Raw genomic sequence first — 22,101 nt, forward strand, 5'->3', positions numbered from 1 at the left:
TTTATCCATTCGCCTACTGAAGGACATCTCGGCCGCTTTCATAAAACTGCTGTAAGCACCCACATGCAGCTTTCTGTGTGGACATGTTTTCAATTCATTTGAACTAATACCTAGAAGTATGGTTTCTGGACAGTGTTTAGCCTTTTAAGAAGCTGCCAAACTGTCTCCCAAAGAGGCTTGGTCTCCAGACCCTTGTTCTTCTTGTTAGACTTACTGAGGCGACATTTTCAGGATATCTAAATTTTAGTTCCCCAAAGAAGGAAATACTCAACAGATTAAAAAAAAAAGTTTCAATGGGTAAGTTTATATAATTGATTTTTATGGACCCCCACCCGCCAAAAGCCCTACATCTGTACATCAAGATGTACCTTCTAAATTATTCTGACACTTTGATGTTCACATTCATTTTAAGCCACTTATGCCTACTTAACTTGTCGAGTCACATCTTCTCCCTTTTGATCACCTTCCCTTTAAAATTATTCAGAATTTGATTAGAGTCTCTCACTTCCTCTGAAAACACTGTATCTTAAAATGACAACAATGGTACTAGAATCTCAGGAATACTGGCTAGAAGAAATCCTCAGCGGTGCTAGTGCCAATTTGAGTTACTCTGGATCGTCTGTAAATCAGACTGTCTCCTTTTGGGAACCGTATTCAAAATGTTTAGTAACAACAACTGCGGCCCACAGATGACCACTCACTGGCCTTATGAGGAATGTTCCAGAATGATCCATGAGGTACATGCACTCTGAGTTCTAGGCTCCTTGGATACAAGGAGCACCAACACTTCCTGTGAAGGCCATATCTGGAGCGAGCGGTGGGAATTTTTCCTGTTGTAATCTAGAAATGTTGATTCCCTCAACTTACCATGTGGCTCCTTGTCATCTCCAGACCAACTTCCGATAAAGGTCAAGGTCAGTTCTTCTAGGGCTAAACTGCCAGAAACTTTTCTCAATTGTCACTGTAACTTCTCTCTAGTACCTCTGATGTCTCTCCCTCTTCTTATAAGGTTACCAGTTCTTTCAGATTAGGGCCCCACCCTTATCACTTCATTTAACCGTAATTCCCTCCCCCAAAGCCGTCTCTCTCCATATACAGTCACATTGGGGTTTAGGGCTTCAATATGTGAATTTGGGGGTGGGAGGGATACAATTCAGGCCTTACAACTACTCTACAACAAAATACGGAATTTAACCAGCATTGCACCTTAGCAACCCATAAAAGGAGTCTCTCACTTTGGTTTTAAGCGATCTTAACCCTATGACTTCAAACAGTATAAGACATCTTTCAACAATATCATACAAAGACCCTTAGTTGCTAGTAGTTCAGAAAGTTCAAGATTTGAGTTTTAAATTACCCAAAACAGTTAGCTACCGGCATCATAGACACTCTTTGGACTTGGCATTCCTCTTCCTTTTGAAACTGTCATTATTCAGGACTCTAGACCTCTATTCACCTCAGGTGGCTACAACTAATAATAATTCACTTGGGTGTTTGCCCAGTGCACACCACGAGTTGTTACTTTCCTAGGCTAGGAAAGAAACATGAGTCTCACTTGTCCCATCTCACCCAAACACCGATCCCTAACACCTCCAATATTCCAAAGATTCTATTGCCTATTACATAATCTTCATCCCAAACTCTGATTTGCTTAAGTTTCTTTAATTGCAAGCAAACAAGCAAAAAATGAAGTACTGAGAGGATGGAAAGTCGTTTAAGGAATTGCAGCGTTGGAAAGCACAAAAACTAGGGTGGCTCCAAAGATCACAACCACAAGGGCACCAGCATCATCCCTTTAGGGAACAGATCCTTCTCCCTTTCAAGTTCCAGAGAGAATGTGATTGACTAGGTCCCTCAGAACTGTAAGACAGGGTATGGCCAGTTACTCAAAGGAAAAGAGAGAGTGTAGTCAAAAGAAGGAGGCAAGGACTTCTCTGGTGGCACAGTGGTTAAGAATCCACCTGCCAATGCAGGGGACATGGGTTTGAGTCCTGGTCCGGGAAGATCCCACATGCCGTGGAGCAACTAAGCCAGTGCGCCACAACTACTGAGCCTGCGCTCTAGAGCCTATGAGCCACAACTACTGAGCTTGCATGCTACAACTACTGAAGCTCGCGCACCGAGAGGCCACACTCCGCAACGAGAAGCCACCTCAATGAGAAGCCCGCACACCACAATGAGTTGCCCCCACTTGCCGCAACTAGAGAAAGCCCAAGCGCAGCAACTAAGACCCCACGCAGCCATAAATAAATAAAATTTAAAAAAAGAAGAAGGCAAGGCAATCTGGGCAGAGGAAAACAGAAAAACATGTATTTTTGGTTTTATTTTTGATATTATGATTATGAATTTATACTAGAATACAGGTCTGAAAAAATTCTTTTCATTTAATATAGCACAACTATCTTTTATGGCTATATACACATTTATAGTTTTTCAACAGCTGCATATAATTCTATTGAAAGAATACAACACAATTAATTTACCCATTTGCCCATTACCCTAAGTTACTAAGAGTTTATCATTAAAAATGTTTCCTGGGCTTCCCTGGTGTAACAGTGGTTGAGAGTCCGCCTGCTGATGCAGGGGACATGGGTTCATGCCCTGGTCCAGGAAGATCCCACATGCCGTGGAGCGGCTGGGCCCGTGAGCCATGGCCACTGGGCCTGTGCGTCTGGAGCCTGTGCTCCGCAATGGGAGAGGCCACAACAGTGAGAGGCCTGCATACCACCAAAAAAAAAAAAGTTTCCCATTATACATTTACCTACCTGTGTACACTTTGGTTTCTGAGGAATATTGATTCGAATGGTCTATACATACAGCAATTTATATAACAAAGGAACTGTCTTGTTTTTCACACATTCACCAAAACTGGATAGTATCACTCTTCTGTTATTTAAAATAAATCTATTGGGGGGAAAAGTCAATGTATCATCACTTTATTTTGCATTGCCTTGATTACTAATGATAGTGGGTAATATTCCTTAGCTGTTTTTATTTCATCTTCTTTAAAGAGGCTGTTATCTCTGTCCATTTTTCTGAGTTGCAGATGTTACTATTACTGATTTGTAAAAATATCAGGGATCATTGCCCTTTGTCATATTTGTTGCAAACATTTTCAGTCTCTCATTTATGTTAACTTTGATGTTTTCCACACAGAAGTGTTACTCAGTTTAATGTCAGCTCCTGGGTTATGTGTAATGCTTAAGAAGGTCTGCCTCAAGCCAAGGTTATAGAAATATTCTAAATTTTTCTTGTATTTTAATATTATACCTTTAGATCTCTAATCTGTCAGAACTTCATCAGTGTGCAAAGTATAGATCTATGTCTTTCCAGAGAGCTAACTGTCCCAAGGCCATCTGATCAATCTGTCTTTGCCCCACTGAAATGAAAAATCCTTTTTACCATATATAAGGGCAGTCAAAACCCCCTACATGCTCTGGATAAGATCGTCCATCTCCTAGCCTTGATGCCGAAGTAAAGAGGAAGCCCCAAAGCTCCATTTTCCAGTGTCCTCTGGATAAGAGCTCCCATCTCATGGCCACAGGCAGCAACCAAGAGGAAACCTGAGAGCTCTGGGTACTCCAGGTACCTTCAGGTGTAGGAGGTGCTCCAGGTAAGTATTCTCCTCTAGGTGTAAGAGTATCCACTAAAGGGCAGGGGATCTCGTTTTGGGTGATGAAAATGTTCTAAAATTAACTGTGGTGATGGTTGCACAACTCTGAACATACTAAAGTCATTGAATCATATACTTTTTTTTTTTGGCTGCGCCGCACGGCTTGCGGGATCTTAGTTCCCTGACCAGGGACTGAACCCAGGCCATGGCAATGAAAGTGCCGAGTCCTAACCATGGGACCACCAGGGAATTCCCTGAATCATATACTTTAAGTGGGCAAATTGTATGGTACGTGAATTATCTCAATAAGACCGCTACCAAAACAAAACAAAACCCAAAACAAAACTTTCCACCAACCTCTAAAGCACGATTGACAAAGAGTGAACAGAACTCTCATGAACCTTGTTAAGCCATCAATTCTCCCTTCCTGCAATACTCAGAGCATCATAATTATCTGCTTTGAGACTGTCATGATTATTCTCATCGTGCCCTTTGGGGCTGAGTTTTTTCTAGTTCTTCCCTAGTCCCTTGGTTCTAATGCCCATATGTTCTGGGGGAGTAAAGCACTCCCTCCCAGCACTCCCTGATTCCCTCTTTAGGTCATTTCTCATCATGTACAAGTATGTACATATCACATACTTACTATATAGTATTTCAATTTTTAGTTTGTCTTCTCCCACTAGATTTGTGAAGAAAAACGTTTTTGTACATTTTGCACCTCGCTGTATCCCCAGCACCTAAAACAATGCCTGTAACATTAGTAAACGCTCCATTAATGTTAATTTAATGATTACTACAGTACTACACTCTTTGTTATATCACAGTACTATCTAGATGGTCAAAATGAGCTTGTCAACTTAAAAACACATAAGGACTCTTCTATCAATGAATTTACAAATTTAACTTGGGGAGAAATATCTTTGCTAGACTGAGTCTGTCTATACAGAGACATGTCTAGCTTTTCATTTACTCTGTTTTTTAATATTTAAAAAATATTTAACTTTTGGGCTTCCCTGGTGGCACAGTGGTTGAGAGTCTGCCTGCCGATGCAGGGGACACAGGTTCGTGCCACAGTCCAGGAAGATCCCACATGCCGTGGAGTGGCTAGGCTCGTGAGCCATGGCCGCTGAGCCTGCACGTCCGGAGCCTGTGCTCTGCAACAGGAGAGGCCACAACAGTGAGAGGCCCGCGTGCCGCAAAAAAAAAAAAAAGAAAAAATTTAACTTTTAACATCCACATTCATAAGCCAACTGCAATATGTATGTTCTCCTGTTTTGGTATTAGTCTTGTCAGTCTCATAGAACAAGGTGGGAAGCTTTACTGTATTTATTTTATGCTCTAGAACAATTAAATATCACAGAACTTGTTTGTGATGCTTTTCCACAGGTGAAAGTGTTGAACTACCTTTTGTAGTTTATTTCATGGCTATTAACCTATTCAAGTTTTCTAGCTTGTTCATTTTAGTTCATTTTTAATACTACCCCCTAGTTAGTCCTACATTCTACCTTTTGTTCTAATTGGCCTATTATCACTTGTAAGCGCCAGGTGAGGTGAGACTCTCTCACCAACAATGCTAGACGTCATTATATTTATTCATAGAGGGAGGTGCAAGCCACCATGTTACCTTGTATATCATACAACCTTTCAATTCTGAATGTGTTCATTTTTCCTACCTATCAGGAGAGTAAAGAGTTCTCCATCTACTCTAAAATTTGTAGGCTTCTTAGTCTTGACCTACTGGTTCATTACACTTGCAGCTGAACATAACTGTAAGGAAAACTCTACCTTAATGGCATTAATTATAAGCCCAGGAAGGTATGCTAAACCCTTTAAGTGGGTTACCTAACATATTCTTCAAAACAAGTGTTTCAAATGGAAAAGTAACATGAATATCGTTCTTTATTTTTAAAAGATTAAGCTGGCTACGGTGCTAAAAATGCACTTAAGGGAAGCAAGAGGAAAAATGGTTGCAACGCTATGCAGAAATCCAAACAAGATGGTTGCATCTTTGACCATGATAATGGCACGAGTTGGAAAGAAGTGGATAGATAGATTTAGAATATTGAAGCTAGAGGACCTGGTGGTATGCAGGTGAAGAGGAGGGAATAATTGAGGATGACTCTCCGGTATGAATTCGCTGATGGTGAGCAAGGTGTACACTCTGCCTAAAGGCTTTTCCACATTCTTTACATTCATAGGGCCTTTCTCCAGTATGAATTCTCCTATGCAGCGTCAGATGGGCAATCTGGTTGAAGGCTTTGCTGCATTCCTTACACTCATACGGTTTCTCTCCTGTGTGAATTCTCTGATGCAGAGTAAGGGATTTACGATGGCTAAAGGCTTTCCCACAGACATTACAGTCGTAAGGTTTCTCGCCTGTATGACACCTTTGGTGACAGATCAGGGTTGCCCTCTGTCTGAATGCCTTCCCACATTCAAGACATGCATACGGTCTTTTGCCAGAGTGGAGCCTCTGATGTTGAACAAGATAGGAGCCATCACTAAAGGCCTTCCCACATTCAATACATTCATAAGGCTTCTCGCCAGTATGAACTCGCTGGTGTTGAATAAGGTGTGCAATTTGACTGAAGGCCTTCCCGCATACCTTACATTCGTATGGTTTCTCTCCAGTGTGTACTTTCTGATGTTGTGCCAGGTGTGCATTCTGGCTGAAGGCTTTGCTGCACTCCTTACATTTGTAAGGTTTCTCCCCAGTATGAATTCTCTGATGATGGGCAAGGTGAGTGTTCTGCCGAAAAGCTTTCCCACATTCCTTACATTCGTAGGGTTTCTCTCCAGTATGAACTCTTTGATGAAGAGTGAGTGAGCCACGATGGCTAAAGGCTTTCTCGCAGATATTACATTCATAGGGTTTCTCTCCTGTGTGAATTCTCTGATGGACAGTCAGGGATGAGCCATGGCTAAAAGCCTTCCCACACACGTTACATTTGTAAGGTCTCTCTCCAGTATGAATTCTCTTATGCTGAATAAGTCCTATATGATCAGTGAAAGCCTTCCCACAATCAATACAATCAAAGGGTTTCTCTCCAGTGTGACAATACCTCCGATGACGTATAAGAGAAGCATTCTGCCTGAAAGCTTTCCCACAGTCAATGCATTCATAGGGTCTTTTCCCAGAGTGAATCCTTCGATGATGAGCTAGAGATGAACAATCACTAAAAGCTTTCCCACATTCGATACATTCATAGGGTTTCTCTCCAGTATGAACCCTCTGGTGTTGAGCAAGATGTGCAAGCTGGCTGAAGGCTTTATGACACTGCTTACATTGATAAGGTTTCTCTCCAGTATGAACTCTCTGATGTTGAATGAGATGAGCATTCTGGCTGAAGGCTTTCCCACATTCAGTACATTTGAAGGGTTTTTCTCCTGTGTGGATTCTCTGATGTTGAGCAAGGTGGGCACTCTGGCTAAAGGCCTTCCCACATTCGATACATTCATAGGGTTTCTCTCCAGTATGAATTCTTTGATGAAGAGTAAGAGTTGAGATTTTGCTGAAAGTTTTCTCACAGTCATTACATTTCAAAAGTTTCTTTTCTCCATAGACTTGCTTGTGTTTTTTCACAAAGGAATGTGCTTTTAAGCTTTTCTTATCTGTGTCAAAATTATATATTCTCTCTTCAATAGGAAATACCTGTTTTATATAAGATAATGTATTCAGATGAAAAACTGTCCCAGATTTGTTACAGTGGTCTCCTTTCTCAATAAGGGTACCTATATGACTGACTGTCTCTTGCCTAAAATGTGTCTTCTGACTTACCAGCTCCCTCTCAAACAGGTCTTCACGTTTCCAGTTTTCCCCTAATGTGGAACATTTGAGGTCACAGCCTGTAAGTCTTTCCATTATCATTGCCTGGGACAATTTTTCCTCATAGATGTCCTGGTTTGGAGATAATTCCTTTCTCATCCATACATACTCCAAGTCTGAAAGATATTAAGAAAGCAAACGTCTCCCTTATTTAATGCCAAAAGAATGGAAACTTCCAAATGAAACCATATGAATCAAAACAGTTGCTGAAGCCCACAAAGGTACATGTTTTTGACAGTTCTTAAAGTTAAGCAGCGTGACCACCCTTGCGTTTCTTGAATAAACCCTCCTTGGCTCTGATATATTATTTCAACATGACTTTTTATTTAAGATATTGCACCAATATTCATAATTGATTTTGTCTGTAATTTCCTTTTTTTGGGTGCTGTTTTGGCAATATTTTGGTATCAAATGTTATGCTGTCTTCATTTTTTATAGTTCTCCTTTTTATTCTGTCATGGAACACTTTAAACAATGTTGAAATTGTTCCTTACAGGCTTTATAGAATTTATTTGTAAAACTATTTGGGGTTGTGGCTTATTTTCTTGGGGGAGGCAGTTCTTAGACGATTTTCAACATTTCTTCAATGGTAACCAGTCTGTTTAAATTTTCTATCTCTGGTGTCAGTTGTGGTTATTATATTTTCGCAAAGTATCATCCATTTCATCCAGGTTTTCAAATTATTTACAGAGACTTGCATTCCAAAAATAGATCCGTATGATTCTCTTATGTACTTAGGTGTCAGTGGTCATTTACAATTATTTCTTTTCTTGTATTTTCTTTCATTTGTCTGGATAGTTTATATATTTTATTGGTTTTCTAAAGAAGCCTATGTTGGATTTATTTTCATTAGATCTACTGTTTTCTGATTCATTTATTCCTACTTTTATCTCTAGCAGTATAAATCACTATATATAACTTATTTCAGTCTCCTTGAGATTCATTTTGTTCTTTTTCTAATATCTTGAATTGGATGCTTAATTTATTTTTTAAAATTATTTATTAATGTACACCATTAGGGCTATAAGTGACCTACCAACGTCCACTTCTTAAAACTTTGAGAACTGAAAGCAGGAAAAGGCCACACTACAGCCCGCAGAATAAACTAACCTCCTCACTTGAAGCTCATTTCCCTGCAATATATGTCTATAGGCTATTATCTGGCTTTCTAAACCAGAAAAACAGCTTTCAAGCACGACAGGGAAAAAAATTAATAAACTGAAGAAAATAACCTGAGTCAAAAATCCCAATAGGTAGAGTAAAAGTGGGAAGATGATGGACAAAGAGAGAGGAGGTAACATTAGTGGGCTAATTTCTTCATCTTTCATATCGGTATCAAAAGACAATGTTTTGAATCTCAAGTGGATGAATTTTAAAATACAAATTTAAAAATAGATGAAGTCATAAAGTTAACAGTTGTAGAACTAAAACCTTTCCAATTGAAGGGGGAAAAAAGACATAAACAACAAAACAAAAAGAAACAATAAAAAACAAACACCAAAGAGAAAAATAATTAAAAGCAGAGAGAACATAGCTATAATACTTGTTAATTTGGTAAGTCACATCTTAAAGAAAGGAAAATACTTAAACAAGTTTGAAAAACTAAACACCAATCTGTTTAAAGAACTCAGAAATGTTGAAAGTCAGGGATGATTACAACAATACAGTGCTTGAGCAGAACTAGGTAAACAGCAATGGAACATAACAGAGTTCAGAAACAGACTGTTGTATTTATAGGAAATCACTAAAGGTAAAGGTGGTATGTCATACCAGTGGGGAAGAAAAGATCCACTTAAAAAATAGTGTTAGAGGGACTTCCCTCATGCTCCAGTGTTAAAGAATCCACCTTACAACGCAGGGGATGCGGGTTCGATCCCTGGTCAGGGAACTAAGATCCCACACGCCACAGGGCAACGAAGCCCACATGCCACAACTACTGAGCTCACGCACCTCAACCAGAGAGCCTGTGTGCCACAAACTACAGAGCCCACGTGCTCTGGAGGCTGCGCGCCACAACTACGGAGGCCACGCACCCTGGAGCCTGCGCACCACAACTAGAGAGAGAAAACCCACACACCACAACTAGAGAGAAGCCCGCATGCCACAAAAGATCCTGCATGCCTCAACGAAGATCCCACGTGCTAGAAGAGCCTGCATGCTGTAAACTGCAGAGCCCACATGCCCTGGAGCCTGCGCGCCACAACTAGAGAGAGAAAGCCTGCATGTCACAACTAGAGAGAAGCCCACGAGCCACAAGGAAATATCTTGCATGCCGCAACAAAGATCCTGCATGCTGCAACTAAGACCTGATGCAGCCAAAAAATAAACAAAATAAATAAATAAATGATAAATAAAATCTTTAAAAAACATAGTGTTAGAACAAGAAGTTTCAATTTGGGAAGGACTTTGAGAGGTATTTTCCAGCAAATATTAGAGGGAAGAAACACCTTTAGGATAGTTTTCCCAGATCTAGTTATCCTGCATTTACCTGGGGGCAGCCCTCTTGTTATCTCTCCTTTCAACATCCAGGGCTCTTTATCCTGCTCCAATAAGGAGATCACATCTGGTTTAGAAATGCAAAGACCTGCATATAAGAGGAAATAAGAAAATTAGCTATGCTGTGAATATTCCAGAGCTATGACACAGTCTAAATGGTACTGAGAGAAGAGAAACATTGTAGGAAAATGCTGATAAAGTCATGAAAGGCTACTGAAGTGGAAAGACTCCTAGGGGGAGGTGGAGGGAGGAATATACTCTTACCCAATGAAGCCAGGTTCCTATAGTTCTCTAACATCACCTTCTTATACAAAGTCCTTTGACCAAGATTCAGCCATTCCCACTCATCTTTGGAGAAGTCTATGGCTATATCCGTGAAAGACACTGAATCCTGAAACGACACAAATATAATCTTGCTCAATCAGTGTTCATGCCCTGACTTAGCTGGCCTTAGGGTAAAGAGTTACGCTGTTCACATTTGGGAAAAAGAAATTGTGAGTAACTGCCCTGGGAGAATCTAAATGATCAAGGTCATGTAATTATTTACTGAAACACTTTTCTGCCTATATTTATATATATTAAAAGAAAAAATATGAGCGATAACTCTCTGTTCTTGAAGCATTTTATGGTGTGAGAAGACATTCTCAAATAAAAAAGTGTTGATTGCATTCAAAACACAATATCATCAAGCACTAAATTATTTTATCTATGTTAGGAGTTAGCTCACTTTCTACATGGAAAAACTACAGAGCTCTGGGACTGCAATAGAAAGTTTCAAGGAATGATGCTGACCTGATGAGTATGACTTCAATCTCCACAACATACTCTAAGAAATCTTAGTGTTCTCGAGATATTAAGAGGTATGCCTAAAAAGAATGAAAGAAAAAAATGCCCAGCACTATTATTTTGTTTTGAAAAACAAACATATTAGGAGAAAACTCATTTGGCAAGTTATTTTTTGATAATCTGCTGAGAAGTATCAAGAGATGATATGAGGTAGGCACATGACAGGTAACCTGTGTTTTGTTACATGGGCTGAATTTCTAACCAACCATGAAGTGAGGCCAGTTCTATGGTTGATGGCAGATTTTTCATTTCTTCCTCTTTTTTTTTTTTTGTGATTTCACTTATACCAACATCTAAGAATGAGTTTTAAATAAAACCAGAGAAAAAGGTTAGATTATTATTATTCCAAAGAATTCAGACTCTGTCACTTACTAGCTGGGTGATCTTTGCCAAGTCAATTAACTTCTGTGTGCTTCAAGATTTCCCTCCTAAAAAAGTGGTAATAATTTTAGTACCTACCTCATGGTAGCACTGTGAGAATTAAATGAAGTAACAGGCACACTACCTGGCTAAGTACTCAAGAATTTTTACCTATGATAATTATGAAGGAGAGATGGGAAAGAAAGAAGAGCAGGAGGCCAGGAAGAGGTGATACATTTGGTTTAGTATTTCAATAAACGTTTTACCTGTATTTTATTTTACTAATTTCAGTAAGCTATAGTAGTTAAGAACATGGTGTCTGAAGCCAGATAACCTATGTTCAAATCCTGTCCAGCTCAGCAAACCTAAGCTATTAGTTTTGGTTTCAACTGTTGAAGATATTTTAAATACTTCTAAAGAACAGTCTATTGCATTTACATATAAATATTCACCATTTTTGTTGCACTTCCTTCATTCCTAATGTTCCAAATTCCCTTCTGATATAATTTCTACTGGAAAAACTTCCTTTTGTAATTCTTTTAAAAATCTATGAATTTTCTTAGTGTTCATTCACAAGAGAAACTATTTCACCTTCTTGAAGGCTTTTTTACTGGACACAGAATTCTGGGTTGACAGTTCTTTTCTTCGAGCACTTTAAAAGTTGTTCTACTTTTCTGACTTCTGACTTCCATGGTTTCTGATGAGAAATCCACAGTTATCCAAATCACTGTTGTCCTGCATGTTAAACACTGTTTTTCTCTGGCTGCTTTTGAAGTTTTTTTCCCTTGTCTTCAGTTTCAGCAGTCTGATTATGACATTTCTGGGTAGGGATTTCTCTGGGTTCATCATATTGGAGTTTGATGAGCTTTATAGACCCACATGTTTATGTCTTTCACTGAAGTTGGTAATTTTTCAGCCATTATGTCTTCAAATATTTTTTCTACACTTCCTTTTCTCCTCTTTTTGCGGGGATTCAATGATAGAAATGTTAAACATTTTGGTATTGTCTTATAGGACCCTGAGGCTTTGTTCAATCTTTTTTCTCGCTGTTATTCAGATTAGATAGTGTCTGTTTATCCTCAAGTTCACTAACTCTCTCCTCTGTCATCTCCATTGTGCCACTAGTCCATCCAGTGACCTTATTTTGGTTACTACATTTTTCATTTCTTGTTCATATTTTCTATTTCTTTGCTGAGACTATCTTTCCACTAGTTTCAAGAATGTTCAACCTTACTTGTTGGAGCACTTTTATAACAGCTGCTTTAAAGTCTTTATCAGATAATTCCAACATTGGTGTCACATCAACGTTAGTATCCGGTGGTGGCCTTTTCCCCTATGAATTGAAATTTTCCTAGTTTTTCATTAGCTGAATAATTTTGGATTATATTTCTGACATTCTGGATATTATGAGACTCTACGTCTTGTTTAAATTCTCTATGGAGAATGTTGGCTGATATTTTCTTCAGGCTGCAAGTTCTAACCAGCCTTCTGTGGGTGGTGGTTTCAACAGCAGTTCCATTTTCAACCCTGTGCAGTGATATTCACCTTTGTCCTACTTACCAGTAAGTGGCCAGCCTGGTCTAAGGCCAGCCTGAGACCTTAGTTCATTCTCATAGACTATGGTATGCTCTTCAGGGTCAGATACATACACGAGCAGCTCAGAGTGAGCTGCTTAGGAGATCATAAACAACTTGATGTGGGTGACTTCCTCCCTCTCTGGGATCTCTCCAGTACTTTGTTTCCCAGGGGGCTCCTCTTTTTCGTTCTCTGGCCAGATAACTGGGCCTTATTTATTCCATTCCATTGTGCACTTACCACTTTAAAAGGGAGATTTCTGCTCCCCTCCCCCTCATTCTGAGCATTAGATCCCTTTCCCACTTCTTGAGTCTAAACTAGAAAGTTTCTCCTGCAGTTCTTTCTATCCACGCCAATGCCTACTTCTGAGTTCTGTGCTTGTTGAATCCATGTTAAAGAGATACTGGAAGGAAAAAAAAAGGTAATCACACTGCAGGTCTGGTGGGACTTCACATTTTGGGCTTCTTTCCCAATCTGCCTATGTACTTTTCAGAGACTTCAAATTGCTTCTTCATGTATTCTGGAGCATGCATGCTTCATGCATGCATGCATCCCAGCTTTCAGTGGGAAAGACAGGTGGAGCGTGCTTAGTCCATTACCCAGAACCAGGACTCTCCCAAATTCAGTGCAAAATGTTGTTATTTTTAAAACTAATATTCCAAGGCTTCCCTGGTGGTGCAGTGGTTGAGAGTCCGCCTGCTTATGCATGGGATACGGGTTCGTGTCCCAGTCCAGGAAGATCCCACATGCCACGGAGCAGTTAGGCCCGTGAGCCATGGCCGCTGAGCCTGCACATCCGGAGCCTGTGCTCCACAACAGTGAGAGGCCTGCGTACTGCAAAAAAAAAAAAAAAAAAACCCACAAAAAAACTAATATTCCATTGGAAATATAAACATTCCAGATATTCAGTGCTTCTTGTGCATTAAACATCATATTGTAGTTCTTCAGTAGCACATATAGCTAGTGCTTATTATGTGCCAAGTACTTTTCTAAACACTTAAAATATATTGACTCATTAATACTCACAACAGTCCTATAAATTTGGTACTATTATTTTTCCCATTTCACAGTTGAGGGAACTGAAATTAAGGTGATATGTCTAGTATATGGTGGAGCTAGAATTTGTACCCAGGCAGTTTGGTTGCAGAGTCCTTGTTACTAACCTTTATACCATACTCTGGCACTCTTAAAATATATTCTTCTGACCAATAACCATAATGCTTTTAAAATGTATATATGCTCTAAGAAACAAGTTTCATCGGTAGTACATGTTGTGGCATTAAATCTGTTTTTTTTTTTAAAGAAGGTATTTTGCTTTAAGTTGCTTATTGTGTCTTTGATGTAAAATAAAACAATTTTAATATTATAAGTTGTTTTCATTTGATTAGATTTTAAAATTTATCTACCAATTTTTATAGTTTTATAATAATTAATTTGCTGGTGACACTTGTTCAGCAGTTTAATCAGAACATGAATTATAGTTCTTAAGGTTCTATTATTGGTCAATAAGATATTAATATTAAAAACATTCTGTGGCTTCCCTGGTGGCGCAGTGGTTGAGAGTCCACCTGCCGATGCAGGGGACATGGGTTCGTGCCCCGGTCCGGGAAGATCCCACATGCCGCGGAGCGGCTGGGCCCGTGAGCCATGGCCGCTGAGTCTGCGCGTCCGGAGCCTGTGCTCCGCAGTGGGAGAGGCCACAACAGTGAGAGGCCCGCGTACCGCAAAAAAAAAAAAAAAAAAAAAAAAAAAAACATTCTGGAGTAGAGTAAGTGTGAGAAACTCTAATCTGCAAGAAATGAAAAATTAGGAATTTAGTCCAAAGAAATCAGAGATGAGGGCAAAAATTCAAATACAAGGATGATAACTGCAACGCTCTCTATTAAATAGTAAAATATCGGCAACAATTTACCTATGGAACAACAAAGGGCTGATTAAATAGATTATGGTATTCATCCTAGAAAGAAAAAAGGATGTAGTACATTCCCTGGCATTTTAAGACACTATGGCTCCAGTCAAGTAGGGAGGGGAAATCTTTGTTTACTCTGGCGAAAATGTCACCCATCTCACCTGCGCCTGCATATCTCCTCCACTTCCTTCAATATGCAACTCAGAAATCCCTTCCTCTGTGACTCAAGCCCTCCCAACGCCTCCTCCTTCCAACAGCGAGTAACATTGTGCAGGATTTCTCACGAAGATGGCAAAAAGGAGCTAAAATAAGCAGATTTCCTTCTGCCAGATTGTGGCCTATCACAGAGCTTCATCAGTACAGATGAAGGGGCACCTTTTTGTAATTCACCCAAAGGCACTCATCGGGCTATTAATGGCCCTTCCCCTCCACTCCACAGGAAGTCCACTCTCTACCTGCAGCACTGATCACACTGTAAAAATAAATGTTTGCTACCTTTTCATTTCTCCAACAGATAGTAAGCTCTCTGAGAGCAAGGATGGGGATTTAGGAACTAGGCAGATCGTGGCTCTCAAATCTCCTCTAAGGACTGTATTTCTGTATTGTCAGATACTTATGAAAAAAAAGAGTACAAGGGAAGGGCTCACAGTGGGTCATTTCTTGAGTGAAGAATAAACATTGAATAGGAAAAAGAGGAAGCTCTGTAAGAGTGTATTGGGCTGTTTGAAGCTACCTATAGCCCCAATACTCGTCAGAAAGAGAGGAAATAGGAGCCAGGCCCCAAAGTGGGACAATTTTCAGAAGGAAACAAACATTACCAAGTCCTGAAAAGCAAGGGAATACTAACCAGGGACATGGCTTTAAGAAGTTCAATTCCCATCACCTTCTCCTTTTCCTGGCTCCTCATGTGGAGAAGGGCTTCATCCTGAGAGGGCACAGCTGGGAGGAAGAGAAAGGAACGGTGAAAGACTAGTGAGAGACTCTAGGAACGGTGAGTAGCTCGAATAATCACAACCTAGAAACTTTTCCCTTCAGATCCCTCTGTTCTCACTCCCCTATTCCTACTCCACCCTCCTCTCACAATCCAGGCACTCCCTGGGAAACCAATAATTTACAGCTGGGGTTCTGCTCTGCTCTGGATTTTCAGGCCGAGGACAATCTCTCTCTTGCTCAAAGCCACCCATTCATTAACAACAGAGATGTATTAGGAGTGCTGCATATATTCATACTCTGATGTGACCTTCACGACCTTCAGTGAAAATAGGGAATACTGTCACTGTTTCACACGTGAAAGCTCTGGGAAGTGAAGTCTTTTGCACAAGTCACACAGCTTGTAAACAATGGAGCCCAGTCATCAACCTGTCTGCGTGACTCTACCAGCCAAGTTATATGCTCAAGCAGACACCAGAATATAACAGAAAAACACCTCATGTGCAACTAACTACTCAGGACTTATAAAGAGTCTATCAGACTTGAAAAAAGCCATCTTCCCCAGAAAGAGGTATTACCTTTGTTACAACAGAGTCCATGTGGCTTACGGATAGCTGGACCAAAAAACCGTCAGGAGACCCAGGCTCTCCTTTTCTAGCAAACTATAGCTCTGAAGTCCCTTGCCACCTCACCCCACCCCCAGCCCTCCAGCCAAGTTTCTTCAATCAGGAAGAGGATAAAAATATCTGACTTAATTCTGGTTTCTTTCCACTAAACTCCACTGCTTTTTCAAAGCATTATTATAATGATGAATATAAGAATGAACACTTACGGAGTACTAGTTACTATGTGACAGGGACTACACAAAGTGCTTTACAGGTATGAGCTCACTTAATCCTTATAACAGTCCTATGAGGTATAGAATATCATCTTCATTTTACATAACAGAAACTGGGTCAGAAAGTTTAAGAAAAAAAAACTTGCGCAGTGGAGGTCTTGGGATCTGAACTCTTAGGGTCAGCTTCTTAAACTGTCAAAAGTGGTTAAGAATACCCAATTCAAGGGGATTACATGAGGGCCAGTACAGAGGGGGACTCTGGAGTCAGCCTGTCCTGGATGTGAATCCTGGCTCCTCCACTTACTAGTGATTATTTGTCCTCTCTATGCGTCAGTGTCCTCATCTATAAAAAGGAGGTAAGATAGTTTCCACCTCATAATATTGCGAGGTTTGGTGTTAACATACCCAAAAGGTCTTAGAACTGTGTCTGGGCCACAGTAAGCACTCAGTAAACATTACCTATTGTTACTGCATGCAGTAAAACAAGCAAAGAACAATAGGGCTATGAGCAGTGCTTCTTTCCCTTCTCTCTCTCTCTTTACTCACTCTGGCTGGGGGCGGGGGTAGCGGGAGACAGAGAAGTGTGAGATAGAAATGGGGGAGTATTTTTGTTCATCCACTAAAAGGTGACTAAGCCATGGAAAGGCTGGGATCCCTCAGCACTTCCAGACGAAGCTGTGAATCTCGCCTTCCTCCCAAGTCTCATCCCACAGTGATAATGTAGGACAGGACTCTAACAGGTTAAAAAATAAAAATATTAAATACTGAGGTCCTCCTTGAACAGTAGCACAGCACTCAGAGGTAATGTTCTAATGGGGAATGCTCTCTCCCCTGGGTCCTTGGAGATACGCAGACAGACCTGGAAGGGGAGTGTCTGGTTAGGAGACTCTGGGCAAGTCAAGAACCCTCCTTGAATTCAGCTCCACACTCTGGCCCGAGATGACCGTCCAAATCTTTGGACTTCTGGGTCCAACAGACTCTGAGGCCAGGGACATCTTCCTCCAGCACTTGGGCCCAGGAACAGCACCCCCAAACCTTAATTTTCACTCTTGCAGCCGTACCAAGGCCGTCTGCCACTCTTACCTCCATACTTAGTCCCGTGGACGTGTGTAGTGTCCCGACTTCCACACCATCCAGGTGGGGCAGGCAAGAAATGCTTCAGCCCTGTAAGGCCAACTGGCCCAAGACAGGAGAACACAATCAGATTCACAGGTTGCATCAGTCCGGACTACCAAGTTCCAGAAACTGCCCTGGGGACTTTGAACCCAGTCCAGCCTTCCCGCCTTTCGAGGGGCGGGACTAACTGTCCCCCAGGATACCCGAAAAGACCACCAAATAAGGAATACCCTGCGCCCTCCCAGATTCACCACACCCCTTTCCCTTCTTCCCCTATAAACTCTTGCCCGACCCTCGCCCGGGTGCGACTTCTCTGGCCCCTTTCTCTCGGACCAGTGAACCTCGCGCCCGGGAGCGCTCCCTAATAAAGCTCACTTGAAGCTTTCCTCTGTTTCGCGGTGCCGTTTGTTAAGATCCGACCTTACATTTGGTGCCGAAACCCGGGAGGGGTACCAAGCCCCGCGGGTTACCGCGCGGACCGCTCCTCCCCTCCCCCAGGAGACAACAAGGGAACCTCTACTCATCCACCCGATCTGGCAGAAAACGGAGTAAGTCCCCCTCCCTTGTTCCCTCCGACCCTCAGAGTCCCTGCCCACCGGACTCCCTGTCCTTAATCGCGGCCGCGTCAGGGACTCCTCCGTTCTCTCTCCGGGCCTCGGGCAACTGTGGAGACGTCCCAATTGCCTGACCGCTCTCTGACCCGCAGGGCCTCGGGTGATTGTGGAGACGTCCCAATCGCCTGACCGCCCTCCGACCTGCCGTGAATTGGAGACTGAGACCAGGGACGCCTCTCTCCCTCTCCATTCACTCAGGTACAGACTGGGGGTCATGGGAACCTCACAATCGAAACCAGATTCTAAGACGCCCCTGGGGTGTCTCCTAGCCAATTTTACAGCCCTCGGTTTCTCCCAAGATCTCGTCGCCGACGGCTTATTTTCTATTCCACCGTGGCCTGGCCACAATATCCTCTAGACAATCAATCCTGAAGGGACTTTCGATTTTAACATCCTCCGTGATCTAGATAATTACTGCCGCAGGACGGACAAATGGTCCGAGGTCCCCTATGTTCAGGCCTTCTTGTATTTGCGCTCCCGCCCTTCCCTCTGCGTCGATTGTTCCACTTCCCAGATCCTTCTTGCCAAACAGACATCTCCTACATCCAAGCCCCTAACTTCCTTTGACGATGACCCCCCTCCACTAGCCGACCCACCCGAATCTCTCGCCTCTGCCCCCTCCAGAGCTCCTGTCCAACCTCCACCCTACCCTGAGGCGGTCCCTCCTCCTCCCAACCCGCTCCGTCCCCTCCAACCGTTCCCCCGCCTCCCTCGATGGTTTCTCCTCCCACGCCCCTTGTTTCGCCAATTAGTGCACATACACGCTCTCACGACTCCCAAGATTCAAATCTCCTCTGCCCTCTGAGGGAGGTAGCAGGAGCGGAAGGATTAGTTAGAGTTCACGTTCCCTTTTCTCTCCAAGATCTCTCTCAAATAGAAAAGCGATTAGGCTCCTTTTCTGCCGACTCTTCCCGCTACATTAAAGAATTTCGCTCTCTCTCAAGCTTACGATCTAACCTGGCACGATATCTTTGTGGTCCTATCTTCTACTCTGACCCCTGACGAGAGGGAAAGAATTCAAACTGCTGCCCGAAACCATGCAGATCAGGTTCACCTTACCGACAACTCCATGCCTGACAACTCCATGCCTGTCGGAGCGACTGCCGTACCTGGCACCGATCCAGGCTGGACTTCTCAGGATGGCCAAGATGGCCGTCGTAAACGCGACCTCAAGATCCAATGCCTCCTGGCTGGCATGCAGGCTGCTGCTCATAAGGTAGTCAATTTTGAAAAACTAAAAGAGATAACCCAAGAACCTAACGAAAATCCAGCTATCTTTCTCAATCGCCTTACAGAGGCCTTAACTCTCTACACCCGGCTGGACCCCGACACCCCGGCAGGAGCAGCGGTCCTGGCCACCCATTTTATCACCCAATCAGCCTCGGACATCCAAAAGAAATTAAAACGGGCAGAAGACGGCCCTCAAACCCCTATTCGAGATCTGGTAAAGATGGCCTTTAAAGTCTATAATGGCCGTGAGGATTTGGCAGAATCCAGCCGACAGGCTCGGATGCACCAGAAGGGGGCCCTCCAAACCCAAGCTCTTGTAGCCGCCCTAAGGCCGGCCATCTCCCATGGATCACAGCATCCACGGGGTCCGCAAAGGGCAACCCCGCCGGGGGCCTGCTTCAAATGCGGAAAAGAAGGCCACTGGGCTCGCCAATGTCCCAATCCCCGACCTCCTTCTAAGCCCTGTCCCAGCTGCGGGCTAACGGGCCACTGGAAGAGTGACTGCCCTACGACTGGCCCTCCCTCAGCGTCTCCACGCGGGGGGCAGGCCGACCCAACGGCATTACCACTCGAACTGCTGGGATTGGCTGACGACTGACGGCGCCCGGACTCGAAGACCCCCATCACCCTCGCCGAACCCAGGGTAAAGCTACAGGTAGCGGGTACGTCCATCTCATATGTGGTGGACACGGAGGCTACCTATTCGGTCCTGCCTACTTATTCCGGGCCAGTTTCTCCTTCCCAGATCTCGGTCATGGGTATTGATGGCAAACCATCCTTCCCACTCCAGACAGGTCCACTCCCATGTCATATCGAAGAACTCCCTTTTACTCATTCCTTCTTAGTCATACCATCCTGCCCAGTTCCCTTGCTAGGCCGAGATGTCCTTTTCCACTTAGGGGCCTCCCTCCAGCTGGTTAGACTTGACCCTAAGGTCCCCTCCTCCCAACTCCTGCTTCTTCTTCTCGGCCTGTCTCTAGAACCCTCCCCCTCCTATCCCCCTCTTCCAATCACACCGAAACCAATCAATCCCCAAGTCTGGGATACTTCTAAGCCCATAATAGCAACACACCATTCCCCCGTTCTCATCCACCTAAAGGACCCCTCCAAATTTCCATTAATGCCCCAATTTCCCATCTCTGAGACTCACCTTAGGGGCCTACAACCTATTATCACCAGACTCCTAAACCAGGGACTCCTCATCCCCACGGACTCTCCCTGCAACACCTCCATCCTGCCTGTCCGCAAGGCCTCTGGGGATTATCGCCTGGTCCAGGACCTCCGACTAATCAATGAGGCCATAATTCCTCTCCACCCAGTAGTCTGGATCCCTAACTTTGCTCTCCTCGCTAAACCCTTATATCTAGCCGCTAAAGAAACCCCTCAAGGACCCCTCACCTCTCCTTCTGCCTTTTGACAGGCCTTTCTCACCCTCCGTAACGCTCTGATATCTTCTCCTCCCATTTCTCTGCCCAACCCAAACCGACCTTTTCACCTTTTTGTGGATGAACGGGCTGGAATAGCCACTGGACTCCTTGCCCAGCCTGTAGGGCCTTCCTACCGCCCCGTGGCTTACCTCTCCAAACAGCTGGACCCAACCATTCGGGGATGGCAACCATGCCTTCGGGCTCTAGCAGCGGCAGCCAAGTGACCAAACAAACACTCAAACTGACTCTGGCCCACCCACTAACCGTGTTTTCCTCCCACCAGCTGGTCGACCTCCTAGGCCACAAGTCTCTCTCCCTCCTGGGCCCCTCCCGCATCCAGGAGTTCCACCTTCTATTCATTGAAAACCCAGCTATTTCTCTTGATCTCTCCCCTCACCTGAACCCGGCTTCCCTCGTGCCTATCTCTGGCACCGGGGGTTTTCCATCCCATTCCTGCCCTCATGTCATAAGAACCCTTCAAACCACCAAGAGAGGGACTCTTTGACACCCCTCTTTCAAAACCGGACCGCACTCTCTTTGTGGACAGTAGTTCGATACTCAGTCCTGACGGATGCCGACGGGCGGCCTACGCGGTAGTAACCATCTCAACCATTATCGAGGCCAACCGCCTCCCAGAAGGGACAACCTCTCAAAGGGCTGAACTGATAGCACTCATGCGGGCCCTCGACCTCTCTAAGGGCCAAAGGGCCATCTTTCTCCCTATGGTCGCAGGCATTTCCCTCGCCTCCTCTCTCGTTGCTGCGGGCATCGGGGGAGGAGCCCTAACACACAGTGTCTCAACATCCCGTGACCTAGAACAAAAACTCCAGCTAGCCATTGAGGCTTCTGCCGCCTCCATCACCTCCCTCCAGCGCCAGATCACCTCAGTAGCCCGAGGTGCCCTCCAAAATCGACGAGCCCTGGATCTCCTGACGGCCGACAAAGGAGGTACCTGCCTCTTCCTACAGGAGGAATGCTGCTATTACATCAATGAAACAGGATTCGAAGACAACGTAAGACAACGTAAAAGCCCTCCATCGCTTAAGAGAAAACTCCAACGCAAACACCAACAGTCCATCTCCCCAATTCCCGATTGGTGGCGATCCACCCTCTATACCTGGCTAACACCAATCTTAGGCCCCTTAATTCTCATCTGTATCTTGCTCACGTTTGCTCCGTTTTCTTAGGTTCCTTCGCAGGCGCATGGAGGATGTCTCTCGGGTGGCCACAACCCAAATGCTCCTCGGTCCTTACACTTTGCTTCCTACAGAACCCCCCTAAGCCTCGGACCTCTGGTCGCCCGACTCCCCTTTCGACGCCC

General features: G+C 43.6%; 1 protein-coding gene across 7 annotated transcripts in view; it reads right to left on the reverse strand.

Annotated features, from left to right (window-relative positions):
* Nucleotides 1-22,101, reverse strand: part of LOC101288200 (zinc finger protein 470) — a 99,625-nt gene that overhangs the window by 52,277 nt on the left and 25,247 nt on the right. For 2 of the 7 annotated variants that reach the window (XM_033411988.2, XM_033411987.2), the window contains exons 2-6: nt 17,477-17,569; nt 15,473-15,564; nt 10,200-10,326; nt 9,928-10,023; nt 5,495-7,555 (exon numbers count right to left, since the gene is read on the reverse strand). In XM_033411988.2, the coding sequence (XP_033267879.1) occupies nt 5,682-7,555; nt 9,928-10,023; nt 10,200-10,326; nt 15,473-15,532 (2,157 nt within the window). In that variant the 5' untranslated portion in view covers nt 15,533-15,564; nt 17,477-17,569 and the 3' untranslated portion in view covers nt 5,495-5,681. Of the gene's footprint in view, nt 1-5,494; nt 7,556-9,927; nt 10,024-10,199; nt 10,327-10,727; nt 10,802-15,472; nt 15,565-17,476; nt 17,930-18,105; nt 18,706-22,101 lie in introns of those variants that run through there. The other 5 variants (XM_033411986.2, XM_049703238.1, XM_049703239.1 and 2 more) reach the window with 5 other exon arrangements.

This window comes from Orcinus orca, chromosome 20 (assembly GCF_937001465.1).
Source record: "Orcinus orca chromosome 20, mOrcOrc1.1, whole genome shotgun sequence".
In the NCBI taxonomy this organism is placed as follows: Eukaryota; Metazoa; Chordata; class Mammalia; order Artiodactyla; family Delphinidae; genus Orcinus; species Orcinus orca.